The 16102-nt window shown below is 46.9% G+C and overlaps 1 protein-coding gene across 3 annotated transcripts in view; it reads right to left on the reverse strand.

Moving 5' to 3' along the window:
- Nucleotides 1–834: 834 nt before the first annotated feature.
- The window catches only part of STRIP2 (striatin interacting protein 2), a 28921-nt gene continuing 13653 nt past the window's right edge, over nt 835–16102 (reverse strand). The window contains exons 11-22 of one of the 3 annotated variants that reach the window (XR_008839642.1): nt 15850–15915; nt 15127–15190; nt 13868–13939; nt 13696–13770; nt 13192–13289; nt 12648–12774; nt 10912–11012; nt 9613–9679; nt 6439–6543; nt 4949–5153; nt 2003–2742; nt 835–1805 (exon numbers count right to left, since the gene is read on the reverse strand). Coding sequence is in view for 1 of the 3 variants with exons in the window: in XM_056482331.1 (XP_056338306.1) it covers nt 2492–2742; nt 4949–5153; nt 6439–6543; nt 9613–9679; nt 10912–11012; nt 12648–12774; nt 13192–13289; nt 13696–13770; nt 13868–13939; nt 15127–15190; nt 15850–15915 (1231 nt within the window). In the remaining 2 variants the exon portion in view is untranslated. Of the gene's footprint in view, nt 2743–4948; nt 5154–6438; nt 6544–9612; nt 9680–10911; nt 11013–12647; nt 12775–13191; nt 13290–13695; nt 13771–13867; nt 13940–15126; nt 15191–15849; nt 15916–16102 lie in introns of all 3 variants that reach the window. The other 2 variants (XR_008839643.1, XM_056482331.1) reach the window with 2 other exon arrangements.

Genomic DNA, 16102 nt, shown 5'->3' on the forward strand with positions numbered 1-16102 from the left:
ACGGCAAAACTTTCAGCAACCACCTGTAGGGTGAAAACAAAAAAAGTTCTTTATTGCAGTTACAACAGGAACACTGGAGGCTTCCTGGAACCAACAGTGCTGTTGGGGTGAGATAACAGATGTTCCTCCAGCTGTGCAGAAACCACCCAAAACTTGGTTCTGAAACTGCCTTGCTGAACATATAAAATTATTATTCTTTAATTGCTGTCCCCCTAAAAATTTTGAGAATTTTTAAGCAGGAGAAAATCCTCACTGTGAACCAAAAAAAAAACAAACAAAAAACCAAAAAAGTTTGAAACTGCTGCTTGCTTGCCAGGATGGGACATAAATATTTCAAATAAAGGTGTAGGCTCTCCCTAAGTCACTTTTCTATGCAGAGGTTCAGGTTTTCTGTGATCTCTCTCTCTGGGAAGCAGAAAATTTGTGGTGATGGTTTGAATAAATTGTAATCCAGGATAAATTTGTACCATCCTCCACCACCCAGACATTCAGGTAAGGATTTGTAGTTCTAATTTCTCTCAGTAAAAATAACTGAAAAGCACAATTTAAAAATAAAATATAGAAAAATGCACATTGGGTATGTACTGGTTATTTTTTTTTCAACATATTGTGGGAAAAAAGACACTTTGGGAAAAAAGGGGTTTGAGCCAAATACCAAGGGCTTTTCTAAGATTCTTTAGTAATTAATTCAATTTTTCCTTGAGTGGAGATGGGCAGGGATGAAGGCTGAGTTTGGGGGATGTTTTTGTCCTTAAAAATAATAAATAATAAAAAAGAAACATTTAAATTAAGACACTGCAAGAAAAAGCTTAAATAAAGAGTTACCCATTAAAAGTTCTTTTATTTTGAACAAAAGTGTATTTTAAAAGGTTTTAAAAGGTTTAATGCCATTTCCATGGACAAGGCCTTGAACAAACCCCATGAAAGAAACATTCCCATGTTAATTAATTATTTAAGCAATTAGCACAAATCTTGCCATAACAAACACTTGTTTATTTAGGGCTTCCCTGCCCTATATGAACACACAATGCTTTGACAAATGCCACCCTCATGCAACACAGCTTCACCCAAGAGTAGTGTTCATTATTTAATTTAAGTATTAAGTTATTAAACTCATAGAAAGTTTACAGCTCAATATCCTATTCATTCTGAAATGCAGGGACCACAGAATCCACTCTTTAACTCATAAATTGTTCACCAAAGCACTTTCCCCTCTCAGGGCACAGACATTCCCCCAAACACCCCAAAATCTGTGTAAAAAATCAGGTTATTTACCCTGGTATTTGTTGTCTCCTCAGGGCTGGAAAGGGGCAAAGAGGATTGTGGAATCATCATGACACTCAGAGAGGAGAGAAATGGGAGCTCCAAACACAAGCTGAAGAAAGGTGAGTGAAGGTGGAGGGAAGCAGAGGTGCAGAGGGTGGGTGGGTGTCCAGGGGACCCTGCAGGACCCACCCAGGGCTGTGGGACCCAGGGACAGGACAGGAATGCTGTGTCCATCCCAAACCACCTGCTGGAAGCACATCCACAAACCAGAATGGATCCAAACCAGGGAGGGATGGAGTTCCCAGCTGGGAATCCTCACACTGAGCTACAAACACATCTGAGCTCACTCTGCAGCTTCCTCTGTGACCCTTTACAGTCACAGCCCAGGGACAGGAATATTGTGTCCATCCCAAACCACGTGCTGGAAGCACATCCACAAACCAGAATGGATCCAAACCAGGGAGGGATGGAGTTCCCAGCTGGGAATCCTCACTCACATCAAGCAGCAGACACACCTGAGCTCTGAGCTCACCTGGAACCTCCTCTGTGGCCCCTTTACAGTCACAGCCCAGGGACAGAAATGTGTCCATCCCAAACCAACCTGGTGCTCCTGGTATCCCAGGGTGGTGTTGGAAGCACATGACAAACCAGAATGGATCCAAACCAAGGAGGGGTGGAATTCCCAGCTGGGAATCTTCACACCAAATTACAGACACACCTAAGCTCACTCTACAACTTCCTCCGTGGCCCCTTTATGGTCACAGCCCAGGGACAGGAATGTTGTGCCCATCCCAAAACAGTCAGTGCTCCTGGTATCCCAGGGTGGTGTTGGAAGCACATCCACAAACCAGAATGGATCCAAACCAGGGAGGGATGGAATTTCCAGCTGGAAAGCCTCACACCGAGCTCTGAGCTCCCCTGGAACCTCCTCCGTGGCCCCTTTATGATCACAGCCCAGGGAAAGGAATGTTGTGCCCATCCCAATCCCAGGGTGGTGCTGGAAGCACATCCACAAACCAGGATGGAACCAAAACAACAAGGGATGGAGTTCCCAGCTGGGAATCCTCACACCGAGCTCTGAGCTCCCCTGGAACCTCCTCCGTGGCCCCTCTGCAGTCACAGCAGCACCTCCAAAAAGAGGCGTCTGCAGAGTCTCTGTGCCTGGCAAAGCTCAAACCCATTTTTCCCCAGCCCAAGGCTGCTGCCCGTCCCGGGCAGGCTGCAGTCAGTGGCAGTGCAGCAGCTCCTCCCAGCGAATGGGCTGGGAGAACACCTCCCTCTCCAGCCACAGCTCGTACGAGTAGTGGAAGTCGCGGGGCAGCTCCAGGCGCTGCCCCAGCACGCTCTGCAGGCAGTTGTCCACCGGGGCGAACTCGGAGCGCCGCTCCCTGTCGTACCTGCGGCTGTTGAACGCCTCGATGTTGGCTCTCAGCGTGCATTCCTCAGCCTGGAAATCCCAGGGCCTGGCGTCGATGTCTGCGGGGCAGGAGGGACAATGCAGGGTGGGAAACATCGCTCTGACATCGCCCCTCGCAGCCTGGAGGTTCATCAATTAACCAATCGCTCCTAATTATCATTATTCCCACCCAAATCCCATTATGGGTGCATTGGAATTTAAGATATCTCATCAAAATGTAATTATTCCTGCTTTAAGGACTCTCTATAACTACCCATATATTGTATTAGTTATTATTTTTTATTTTATTTATATTTTATATTATTCACTTATTATTATTTATCTCTATTATAGTTATAATTTTATAATATATATTATATTACATTATATTACATTATATTACATTATATTACATTATATTACATTATATTACATTATATTACATTATATTACATTATATTACATAATATAATATAATATAATATAATATAATATAATATAATATAATATAATATAATATAATATAATATAATATAATATAATATAATATAATATAATATAATATAATATAATATAATATAATATATTATATTTTTTCACAAATACCCCATCACTTTTATTGAAAATCTCCACTGACCACTGAAGCAAGGATCAACTTTTAAAACATTTAAAACCTCCTGATCTTATTATGAGCTCCCAACCCCATTTTTTTTAAAATTTGGGCAAATACAGCTGTGAATGATATTGAAAAGCTGCAATAACTATAACATTGTGTAATATTATCCAAACAGGTAACATGAAAATATCCCAGTATTTTCAAAGCTCTAAATCTGAAGGTGTCATAAAACTTCAAAAAAAAACCCCAATTTTAAAGGTTTTAGGGCAAACCAAGTGAAGCTGGTTGTGCTTTGGTTTAGTTTGATTTTATTTGGTTAATGTATTAATAAGTGTTATAGTTTAGATTTGTTAATTTCAATATAATTATTTTTTGTTGTGAGATAGAATTATGAGTGAAAGCAAGGTAGGCTTAAAACTTAAAGGGTAGTAAAGGAAAAAAAAACCTTATAAACAACACAAAGAAAATAATAAATTCAGAATGAAACCTTTAGACTACACCCTCCTCCCCCCTTCCACACTTTCTTAACAGCATACAGAAACACTTCAGTTATTTACTAACTTAAATAATCTTTTTTTTAGTTTGGTTATAAGGTTTTTTCTACAAGAAGAAAAAAACCAGTTCTTTTGTGGCTTTACTTTTCACTAACTCCTATTTTCACAGATCTATTGAACTGTGTTTATGGGCTATGGGGTATTAACTTTTAAGAATGAACTGTTTAAAAGCAAAAGTTCTTTTCATTTCTCTTTTTTTTTTGTTTATACTTCATTCTCGGGACAGAAATCCTTTCTTTTTTTTGGGGGGGGGGTATAAAGTATCTTTCAGACACTTCAGCCCTCTATAGTTTTTTTTTAAAGGAATTTTTAGTATAACACAGTCTACAGCTTACAGAAGGATTTTTAGTGAACTTTCACTGTGTTTCTTTGTTTTCTCTCTATTTAGAACGTGCACAGAGTGCAAAGGCAGGGGCAGGCTGTGTTGGGTTGGTGTGCCCAGCAATGTGAGTTCTGTCCCCATCTGTTAACCCAGCTGGGGCAGTGCCCCTGATCTCCTGGCACACATTATCTGCTCATGGGCCATCTTTAAACCAGCTGGGCAATCATCTTTATCTTTCCACAGCCCATCCTCCCTCCAGGAGATATCTCCTGTTCATGGCCAGTGAGTCCCAGGCCATGACTGATAAAATTCCATCATCCCATGGGAGATGCTCCAGCCAGGGGAGGAGCCAAGCCTTTCCTACCCAGATAAAAACTGACATTTTGGACACCAAGGCACCTTCTTCCCACTGCATTCCAGAGGAAAACCAGACCTTTCCACATCATCCCTGCACCTTCAGAGGAAACTGCACCTTCTCCAGGAGCACTGCTCCAGCTGAACCACATCTGCCATGCAGGAGGATGCAGCCACCATTGAATGGGACTGTGCCAACACCCTGACTGACTGACGGGTGTCAGCTTGGATTCTGACTCTGGCAGGGTTGGGATTGTTCTGTGTAATACTGCATTTCTATTTTGATGTTCCTAGTACAGAACTGTTATTCCTAATTCCCATCTCTTTGCCTGAGAGCCCCTCAATTTCAAAATGATAATAATTTGGAGGGAGGGGTTTAGAAGCTCCTGCCTTTCCTGTCCCTCTCAGCAGGACACAGGGATGGGGCTGGCAGCTCTCACCATTGCCATAGGCCCAGTCGTCGTTCATGCGGTGCCGCACCTTCTGGTAGATGGCTGACATGGTCTTCATGTTGCTCTTCCTCCACTGCCTCCCCAGGTACTTGGTCTGGATCTTCAGCAGCTTGAGCACATAGAGCTGCATCATGGCCTGCTTCACCTTCAGGGCACGCTTCAGGATGGGGGCTGATTTAAACACCACCAGCATCTGCCAGGAAATGAGCAGTGAGTAATGCAGAGTGCTCAGGGCAGCCACACAAACTGTGCTGCTTTGGGCACCAGCACCTGGGGCTTGTGGGCCACAGAGAGCCTCAGGGGAGAACAGGAGTGTTCAACACAACCAACACTCTGCACAGGACATCAAACCCCAGAGAGAGAACAGGAGTGTTCAACACAACCAACACTCTGCACAGGGCTTCAAAGGGCCAGAGAGAGAGCAGGAGTGTTCAACACAACCAACACTCTGCACAGGGCATCAAACCCCAGAGAGAGAACAGGAGTGTTCAACACAACCAACACTCTGCACAGGGCTTCAAAGGGCCAGAGAGAGAACAGGAGTGTTCAACACAACCAACACTCTGCACAGGGCTTCAAACCCCAGAGACAGAGCAGGAGTGTTCAACACAACCAACACTCTGCACAGGGCATCAAACCCCAGAGAGAGAGCAGGAGTGTTCAACACAACCAACACTCTGCACAGGGCTTCAAAGGGCCAGAGAGAGAGCAGGAGTGTTCAGCATGAGAGGAATGTTATATTTGTCTTTACCTACCATCAGATCTACAGCTTGTTTGTAAAGTTAGCACCAAAAGAAACAATGGAAGGGATTCCACTGATTGATGAAGGGGATTTGCCTTTACAAACAAACTGTAGGTTTGCTGGTAAATGAAATTGGATATTGGAAGATGAAAGAGGCAATGGGGGAAAACTATGAATTCTGTAAGAATTAAAAATTAAAAGGGAGGGTTGTACATTAGAGAGGAATGTCAGGTGTTCCAGGAAGTCTGTGCCTCTCAAGTACCTCAGCCAATGGGGAGGGAGGGAAAAGGGCCAGGAAATTGGGATAAAAAGGAGGCTGCATCCTCCAAAAATCTGAGAGAACCCAGGGCAATGCCCCATGGCCTCTCCCTTTATTCAAATAAAGCAAAAAGGACTCCTTTGTCTCCTTTTTGAACATAAACCTCTGGTGTTTGTGGATTAATTTTCCTTACAAACACAACCAACATGGGGCTTCAAAGCCCCAGAGGGGAGAAGAGGAGTGTTCAACATAACCAACACTTGAAGGTCACAGCAATAATGTTATTTGCAGGAGAATAAGTATTTCTACATTTAAGGCTCAATGTGTGAAAGAGAAAAGGGAAGATAATGAATAGCAGAAGCTCCAGCACTCCCACTAGAAACCCTGAGCAGAAGGCTGGGCTGAACCCACTGTGCAGAGCCAGGATGTGCTCCAGGTGGAATGCTGGAGGGTCTCAGGGAGGGGACACCCCCTTACCATTGTCCTGGAGTGTTTCCACTTGGTCAGCTTGTTGAGGATCCTCAGCAGGTTAATGCAGGAGAACAAGTTCCTCCAGCAGAACTGGTTGTTGTCTCCAGCTTCCTGCAAGGACAGGAGAAGTGCCACTCTGACCACAGTGTTCATCAGAGATGTCCTTGGGCAGAAATCTTTATTTTTATTGTCTGCACAAGTCTTATTTGTGAGGGAGGACAAGCAGCAGAGCTGCCTCCTCACTTGGGTTATCATCAGCAGATTCTGAGGAAAACCATTCTGAAACACTCCAATAACCATTCTGAAAAAACTCCAATTTAATCTGCTTTTAGAATAAGAGCTAATAATGGGATAAATCACATTATCCCACCATGGGAGATATATTTTGTGGTAGATTTGTTTTCCTTGTTTACAGCCAGAGAGCAAATTGCAGCCTGGTGATCACCACTGCTTTTGGTAACTATATAAATTAATTCATGCTTAGAGCACACATTACAGACCAGTAAAAGGAAATCACAAATCCACACAGGATGACAAATAGCAACGTTTGTATCAAGGGGACCAGACTTTTCTATAACAAAAATTCCCTCCAGCCTAAGTGCTGCTGAGACATTGTTTTAAATATTAGGTAACTGTAAACACCCTCAGCTGCAGCTCGTGGAAACATTGCCCGTGGCACTTTGAGCAGTAATTCCACCACTGCAGTAACTTGCTCCATGTTTGAACAACTCCAAGCACAGGAGAAATGTCCCACAAAAATCCTGTTTGGGGATTAGTGCTGCTGAATTTATAAACCACTCACAGCCAGCTGCAGCCTTCTTAACTCGGGGCAAAAACTCAAACTCAGGCCATTCCAGGATCTGGGCACCCTCAGGAGGAGTTTGGGGGAGCCCCTTCTCTCAGAGTGTCCAATCCAGCTTTGAAAGCAGATTTACAAAAGAAAACCCCACCAGAACAACCCCTTTGCTTGCAAAGGCAGTGCCAAACAGAATCAAGGAGTCACTGAGGCTGGAAAAGCCCTGCAAGGTCACAGAGCCCAAGCTGTGCCTGATTCCCACCTTGTCCCCAGCCCAGAGCCCTTGGGACAGGGATGGAGACTCCAAACCTCCCTGCACAGCCCCTTCCAGTGCCCATCCAGAGGTGGGATGTCACCAGGATGTCACCAGGATGTCACCAGGATGTCACCAGGATGTCACTGAGGTGCTCTGGATGCTGACTGGTGCTTTGGGGTCCCAAACTGCAGTGTCACATCATGCCCTGCACCTGCACCCTCTACCCAAGAAATTTTCCCAAAGATCCCACTGGAATAAGCCAATACCCATTTCTCAGGCTGATGGATTTATTTGTCATCAGTTGAGGGTCTTTCCATCAGATTTATGGAAGGAGGGAACAGGCTAAACAGATTTAATACCCCTTTTAAAGGGTGGATCAAACCCTTTGCAGACCCCTCTGGAGTGACAGGAGAGGGGAGATGGGGACTGGCCAGGATTTGAAAAACCTGTCCCACAACAGGGTGGGTGAATCCCCCACCACTCCTGATTTACACTGGATGGGGACAGGAGTTACCCCCTGGGAGACAGCAGAGCTGGTTCTCCTTGGGACACCCCAGACACACATCCCTGTGCTGAGCCCACTGAGAGCACAATCATGTTGCATCCTCTGAGAAATGTGTTAGGGATGTTCAAACCACTCATCAGAGTGGAAACAAAAAAGCTAAAACAATGCATGAAGTGCTGGCTGAAGAAATATAAAAATGTACACCTTGAGTACCAAAGTGTGTCTAATTCCTATTAAATCCTTATTTTGGGTATCTTCCCAAAGACAAACCCTTGTGGTAAAATTCAAGTTGGTTTCTGCATATTTTCTAATTAAATTGCTTTCCCTTGAGGATAGCATCTGTCTGGAGGAAAGTGAAAAGTCCTTGAATGTGACACCTCTCAAACTGCAGGACCCTACTGAGAATATTTTCCCTAAAAACATTCAGATTTCTCCTACTGTGAGGATGAGCAGGGCTCTCTCAGTGATGTGTCACTAGATGTCCCCATAGGCCAGGATAGGATGGAGTCTGCAGGGCTGGGTGGGGACACCCAGCCTCCAGCTGGGAAAATCTTTCTGATTATTTCAACTTCCACACACCTAAGGAAAACAACACAAGCCTCAGATTGCAGCAGCACCGTGAGATCATCCCTGCCTGGACTGGGTTTGCTCAGGATCCTTTTTAATGATTTAGGGTCTCCATTCCCTGTCCATTATTTAATGATTTAGGGTCTCCATTCCTTGTCCATTATTTAATGATTTAGGGTCTCCATTCCCCATCCATTATTTAATGATTTAGGGTCTCCATTCCCCATCCATTATTTCCTGTTAACCCCAAAGCTTTCCCCTATGCTGAGTCCAACCTCCCCTGCACTGGAATTATTGCAGTTCTGAACCTGCCAGCATTATTTTCCCATCTGCAGTCTGTGTGTTTGCACAGCCCATCCTTTCTCTGGAATACTTGAGGCTCCTCTCCACAGGGAATTTGGTTCATTCCTGAAACTGGTATCTCATAAAACAGAAGTGCTCAGAGCAATTGAAAGCTGGGAGGCAACAGCCTCTGGGTAAATTATTTTTCAAAGCAGAATTTAGAGTCTTGTCTTGACAGAACAAGAGGGAACAGCCTCAGACTGTGGCAGGAGAGGCTCAGGTTGGACATCAGGAAGAATTCCCTATGGAAAGGGTGCTCAGGGATTGAACTGCCCAGGGAGGTTTGGAGTTCCATCCCTGGAGTGTCCCAGGAATTCCTGGAGGTGGCACTCAGGGCTCTGGGCTGGGGACAAGGTGGTGTTTGATCAAAGATTGGACTTGATGATCTTGGAGGTTTTTTTCAGCCACAATGATCTTATGATTTCTAGATTTACAGAATTTGTGATTCTATTCTGCCAGAGGGAAAACCCTAAGCCAAACTATTTTTATGGGGTGCCCAACACCAGCAGTGACTCTTCCCCACTTCCCACAGCTGACAGTGACTCAGAATAGTGATGGGAGGCATTTTCAAGCCTGGAGGGGAAAAAAGAAAATCTAATTTTGGAAAAGTTGGGGGTCACAGAAAAACAAGGTAGAGTAGAAAACCCAAATCCTTCCTCATGCTGGAAGGATTTGTGGAATCCTGGCCACAAACCCCCTTTCTGTGCTGCTTACCAGACTTTCTGCTGTGAGCTCAGGCAGGTCACAGACTGTGCAGTGGGGATAATCCAGGACAGAGATGCTGCAGAACACAGGAAAGAAGAAATTAAGAACCAGCCAACAGGAGAGAAACTTTTAGTATCATCTATATGATCATGCCCAGCAATCTGTAACATTTTTCCTGCTCTGTGCCTGGAAATGCAACAAGAAATGTGGGTGGGGAGCAATCCCATCTCCAGCATGTGAAGACAGGATCCAGACAGGATCCCAGCCTCAGCACTGCCTTAATGGCTCCAAAGCTCCATCCTGAGTGCATTAATAAAGACTCAGAGGATTTGGATCCATTAAGACAGGACAGATGAGTTATTCATATGCATATTTAAAAAGGGGGAAAAAAGTAAACAACATAGATCTGAGGTTTCAAAGGTTGGCAGCAAGAAAATCCATGGTGAGTGAATATTGAGAGTATCAGGTTTTTCAAAGCCTCCAGGCCTATGGAATTTGTACAAGTAGTTAATTAAATCACCCAAAACTGGAATTTACACCTCCCTGGCTCAGAGCATCCAGCTGCACTTCCCACCTCACTCACAGGTGCATATCCTGCCTGTGAAACCTCCATCCCAGGGCAGAGGAGGGAGCTGAGTGCTCCTGGGATATGTTTCCTCCTCCACTTAAAGCACAGGACCAAAAGTGGAAATATTTATAGCAGGAGGATCAACATATTACTTCTTATTTTTCCATGTGTGCCTCCTCACACAGACACAACCATACCATGCAGGAGACAGACACAGCCTACACATGCAGCTGAAGAGCAACAAAAAGAGCATCAAAAAGGAAGAAAAATGATTTTTTTTTATCATCCCAACATCCCTGTGGAGTTCTTCTCCAAACAGAGCAATCCTGCCCTGGTGAGCTGTGAGAGATCTGTGCTGTCTCAGGTCCAGCCAGTGCCCTGCTCAAAACAGGGCTGGTGCCTCTCAGAGCAGCAGCAAAAGGCAGTGACAGGAATGCAGAACCTGAGGGAGTCAGGAAAGCTGAATTACAGCTGTAAAAACTGGGAAACTCCTGGAAAATCCCACCCCACCTGGCCCTGATGAAGCTGTGGGCCAGAGCTGCCTGCTGGCACTGGATGGCTCCCCAGGAATCCATGTGAAGATGAAAACTAATTTATTGTAAAGATGAAGCCTATTTTATTCCAGTTTTATTTCAGCAGCCCAAGCAGAGGTTGGAAACCCAGCATCCAGTCATTCTCATCATGCCAAAGGGATTTGCTCCCTCCACATATTTCTCTCTGGCCCCCAGCAGTGGCTGTACCTGTTTTTGGCAGTGATGTAAGACATGATGTTCTGGTTGAAGAATTTCAGGATCAGGGGGATGCAGTTGGCAAACACCAGGTGTTGGGACACATATTCAAACTGGGGAAGAGAAGGGAAACCAGGTCAGCTGGGAGTGGAAACCTCTTTCCAGCCAAAAGCACTTTGGGGTGGTTTGCCCCAGACACCTCACAGAGCATTTTCTCCCTGAGGTTTGCTGTGTGAGGTTTGTGTCATGCACAGCAGCTGGGAAATTCCACTTGCCACGGAGAGGACACACAAATTTCACAGCAGTGCTTTAGGAATAGCTGCACTTGTGGCTTTGCAAAATTAAATCTATGGCAAAACAGTGTGTGGGGAAGAGGGAAGGAGTTGTAGCTATTACATGAGAAAATACAATAATTCCTGTTGCTCTCACACACTAATCCCAGCTGCCTTAGAAATTTTGACTGAAATAATATCCCTGTTTTCCTACTTGCTTTTAATTTCTCTCTCCCCCAAAGCACTAAATGGTCTTCAAGGTCCTTTCCAACCTAAACCATCCTACAATTCAATAATACAACAAATCTCCTGTCCTCTAAAGACACAAACTGCAGCAAACCCAGTCGTGTCCCATGCTGCCCTCCCCATGCAGATCTCCAGCTGGAGAGGGAAGAACAGTCTGTTCCCCTCTCAGCCTGGTGCCAGCTGCCAGCATTGGCACACCACAGATGACACAGCACTGGGATGTGCTGTGAGTAATCCACCCTTCCAACCCCAAACCATCCATGGCTCTGTGACTCCTTCATCTCAGACCTGCTGGAGCTCTCATGGTGCTTCCTGAGACCACCTTTGGCACAGAAAGTACAAAACCTCCCAGATCAGCCACAAAAAAGCAGGATCAGGGGAATTAAACCCTGCAGCTTTCTCCAGGCTCAGCAGCAGGCTGCAATAGCCCTCCTGCCTGGGGGGGAAGAAAGGAGAGGAGCTGCTTTGAAGTGAGAAAAATTAATGAAGGGATGTGGTGGGGGGAGCAGAACAAATGTAGGATTGTAAAAAAGTGGGAGTTGGTTTCATTTTACCCAATCCAATAAGTGGATTTTTATTTATCCTCAGTTAAATAGCAGCAGGTTTTGTGGCACAGAGGGATTTGTAGTGTGCTGAAAGCTTTAGCAGAAAAAATTAGAAAACTCTAATTGTTTGATTTGCAGAACCAGTGGAGAATTGGGCCACAGCTCATATTAGTCCTTGGGTTTTTTTAACCAAGAAAAACCCTGGGGTGGGTGCAGTTTGATGGAACAAAAATCACATTGGGAACAAAAATCAGATTGCAACTGTGACCCAGATCTCCTGCCTCTGTTGAAACTGGAGCCCCAAGAACCTGATCCTGCCAAAACCAGATTAGGTGACCTCGTGAGGTCCTTCCCAGCACTATTTCTGGGCACTGGGGATGACAGAGCAAAAGAGAGTCTTGCCTAACCCCCTTCCTCTTCCCCCTCCTGCCAGGGAGGCTCGTGCTGTCTCCTAAATTTAACCTGAATGGATATTCCCACAAATCTGAAAGCTCCTGCCACAGGACTAGAAGTGATGTTGTCAAAGCACATCATCATTGGGATATCCCCAAATGAACAAATCCTGGAGTTGTGGAAATGTGATTACAGCTCCTCATGGAAACTCTCCCTGGAAATCTTTTAGGAGAGGGTTGAACAGACCCTTCAAGCCCAGCCTGGCAATGGCCACCCCCTCCTCTAGGCCCACCTGGTAGATGTGGTTCAGCTTGAAGTGCTTGAGGAGCAGCAGCAGCAGGGCTGAGATGCTCTTCACGATGATCTCCTTGTGTCTGTTGACATCAATGCCCAGCTTCATGCTCTGCAGGACGGTGATGCTGGGGAGGAGGGAAACAGCACTGGGGCTGTGACAGCAGGGAGGCAAAGGGACTGTGGAGCTCTTCTGAGCCCTTCAAAACCTTCACTGCCCCCAGGGCTCCCATTCCACCCATCCCACCTGCTGATGCCAAACTGGGTTAACAAAGAGGAAGGAAAAGGTGGATTTCCACCAGGATTCCTGGTGGAGCAGCAGGGAGGACACCTGTGCTGACACATCTTTAGGATTTGGGTCAATCAGCAGGGTTTTCTCATTTCTGTCACTTAGCTTGGAGTGGCTGCACTCAAATCATCATCACAGCATCACTTCCTTGGCTTGGGCAGCTCTGCCCAAACAGACACCCCAGACCTGGAGCCCCCCACACCTCTCAGCTCTCCTGCTTGGCCCAGGGCTCGGTGGCCCCTGCAGAGGGACTTACGGCATCTCTTCAGGCAGCACATCTGCCAGGATGTTGATGGAGTCAGTCTTGGCCTTGGAGGTGGGTGCAGCAGCCAGGAGGATCTTCAGCAAAGCAATCTGCAGGGAGGCAGGGGTGAGGAGATGGTCCAGGGAAGGGAATCCCTTCCTTCTGCCTCACTTGCCAAAACTGGACAACTCCAAGCCAGGATTTCACCACACAAGCTCTGACAGACAGGACAAGTGTGGGGAGCTCACACAAATCTGTTTGATCCTTCACCTAAGGCAGCACCTGAGCTCTGGCAGTGTGGGTAAAACAGCACAAGGAACACCTGCAGTTTAAATGCACTTCAATCTCTGTCTGTGACCCAGTCAGCATCCCTGAATCCCTCCTCCTTGGCTGTGCTTTCCTCCAGCTCTGCTCAGGATTGCCACCAGGATCTCTGTCCCAGCCCTGCTGTGCTGACTCTTCAGCTCCCAGCCTGCCACCACTCCCCACTCCAAAGCTCTTCCTTCAGGGGCTTACCATGTACTGGGGGAGGTTGTACAGCATTGCTCGATACAGGACCTCACAAGGGGTTTCTTGGACTTCCTCTTCCCCCTGGGGAAATGAAGTAAAAACAAGAATGGGTTTGCATGACACCTTGGAAACCTCCCATCTTCTCTCTGGTGATGGAGTGAAGCAACTTCCTTCTTACCAGAGACATGGGGCACTTCTCCAGCTCCTCCTCGTTCTTGATCTGGACATCTGAGATGGAAACGTACTTGTGCTGGCCAAACACACAGACAGAGCAGAGCAGAAGGAAAACACAGCCAGTGATGGTCACAGCCAGAGCCAGAGAGGTGTGCAGGTCACAGCAGAGCCAGAACCCACCCCTGCCTGGGACACCTGTCCCTGAGGCCCCTCACACCTCCTGCCTGTGGTTACCTCCACCTGCTCCTTCCAGGAGCTCTCTGAAGGAATTAGAGGGACAGCCACCTCCAAAAGACAACCCAGACCTTGGACAGGGGCAGCTGGGCTCTGGAGGGGTCTCATTCCCCATGGAGCACTGCAGGAGCTCTGTCCCCCCCTGGGAACAGCACTGGTTTGGGAATGCACCTCCAAACCCAGCTCTGAAACTGTCACACTCAAACCCCAGGGCAGGCACTCACCAGGAATGCTGCACCTTGGACAAAGGGAAACTAAAAATGCTGGAGAGGCTACTTGAGGACTCAGATTTTAATTTTTTCCCCTCAATTCCTGCAAGAAGCTCCAAAAGCTTTTCAAATGACAACCAGCTTTTTTCTCCTTGCAGTAGCTGTGTTTGAGGGAGGTTGGCCAGGAGGATCCCTGGTGGATACCCCTGGTGGATGCCCAATGCCTGGAGGATCCCTGGTGGTTATCCCTGGTGGATACCCCATGCCAGGAGGATCCCTGGTGGATACCCCTGGTGGATGCCCAATGCCTGGAGGATCTCTGGTGGTTATCCCTGGTGGATACCCCATGCCTGGAGGATCCCTGGTGGATATCCCTGGTGGATACCCCGTGCCTGGAGGATCCCTGGTGGATACCCCATGCCAGGAGGATCCCTGGTGGTTATCCCTGGTGGATACCCCATGCCTGGAGGATCCCTGGTGGATACCCCATGCCAGGAGGATCCCTGGTGGTTATCCCTGGTGGATACCCCATGCCTGGAGGATCCCTGGTGGATACCCCATGCCAGGAGGATCCCTGGTGGATATCCCTGGTGGATACCCCATGCCAGGACCATCCCTGGTGGTTATCCCTGGTGGATACCCCATGCCAGGAGGATCCCTGGTGGATATCCATGGTGGATACCCCATGCCTGGAGGATCCCTGGTGGATACCCCATGCCAGGAGGATCCCTGGTGGATATCCATGGTGGATACCCCATGCCAGGAGGATCCCTGGTGGTTATCCCTGGTGGATACCCCAAGCCTGGATGGGATATCTCACCTGCTTCAGGGTCTTCACGCTCTCGTGGATCGGCCGTGGGAGCCCTATCAGGGTTTCAGTGTCCCTGGGAAGAGGAAAGAAGGTCAGTACTGAGAAGAACATCCATGTTCAAACATTTTTGTGTCATAACAGGTAAAAGAGGGAGCCTGGAGTCTGCTGAGTGCATCCCAGCTGGGTCAGGAATTGGGAGAATGTTGCTGCCCTCCCACCTCCTCCCTGTCATGCCTGCATGAGAGAGGAGAGACATAGGGGAGAAGAATTGGGGTGAAATCAGATTAAATCAGAATTGGGGTGAAATCAGATGAAATCAGATATAGGATAGAGCCATTCTGAGCCCAGCACTGCACCTAAAAATAAATGTACCCTACTGGGCCTGACCCAGGATGACTCTGCACCCACAGCTTGATTTATCCACAAAATTTGCTGTGGATACCAAACTGTCTCAGCTGCCTTTTGCATCAAACCAGCTCCTGGCTTGGGCCAGCAGTCACTTATTCTGGGCTAGGTCTGATTTTTAATAGAAAGAGGTCTCTGGGGAGGGACCAGTGTCTCCAGGAACATGTTTTTCTAGCACTGCCTTCATTGCTGCAGCTCTGGCAAACCCAGCACTGCCTCATCCTGAGCATGTCTTGGGCTGGGAAAACCTGAGCTTTGTGGACACCTCCCACCACTGAACCCCTGCTGGGGAAGCTCCAGGGCAGATTTTGGGGATAAAACACTCACTGGCCCAGCGTGAATCCGATGAATTTGTTCCTGCTCGCTTCCAGGAAATGCTCGATGTCCTTCTGTCTGATGGAGCAGCAGAGAGACAAGAACAAGGAGGAGGTTGGGAAACAGCCACACACCAGATCACAACCCCAGACTGAGCCCTAGAGATCTCAGCAGCAGAGGAACATGAACCATTTCTGTTTGCTGTGCAACTCCACGACGTGGGAGCAGACTGAGAGTTCTCTACACCCAGCACCTTTTGTCTCAC

This window comes from Oenanthe melanoleuca, chromosome 1A (genome assembly GCF_029582105.1).
Source record: "Oenanthe melanoleuca isolate GR-GAL-2019-014 chromosome 1A, OMel1.0, whole genome shotgun sequence".
Classification (NCBI taxonomy): Eukaryota; Metazoa; Chordata; class Aves; order Passeriformes; family Muscicapidae; genus Oenanthe; species Oenanthe melanoleuca.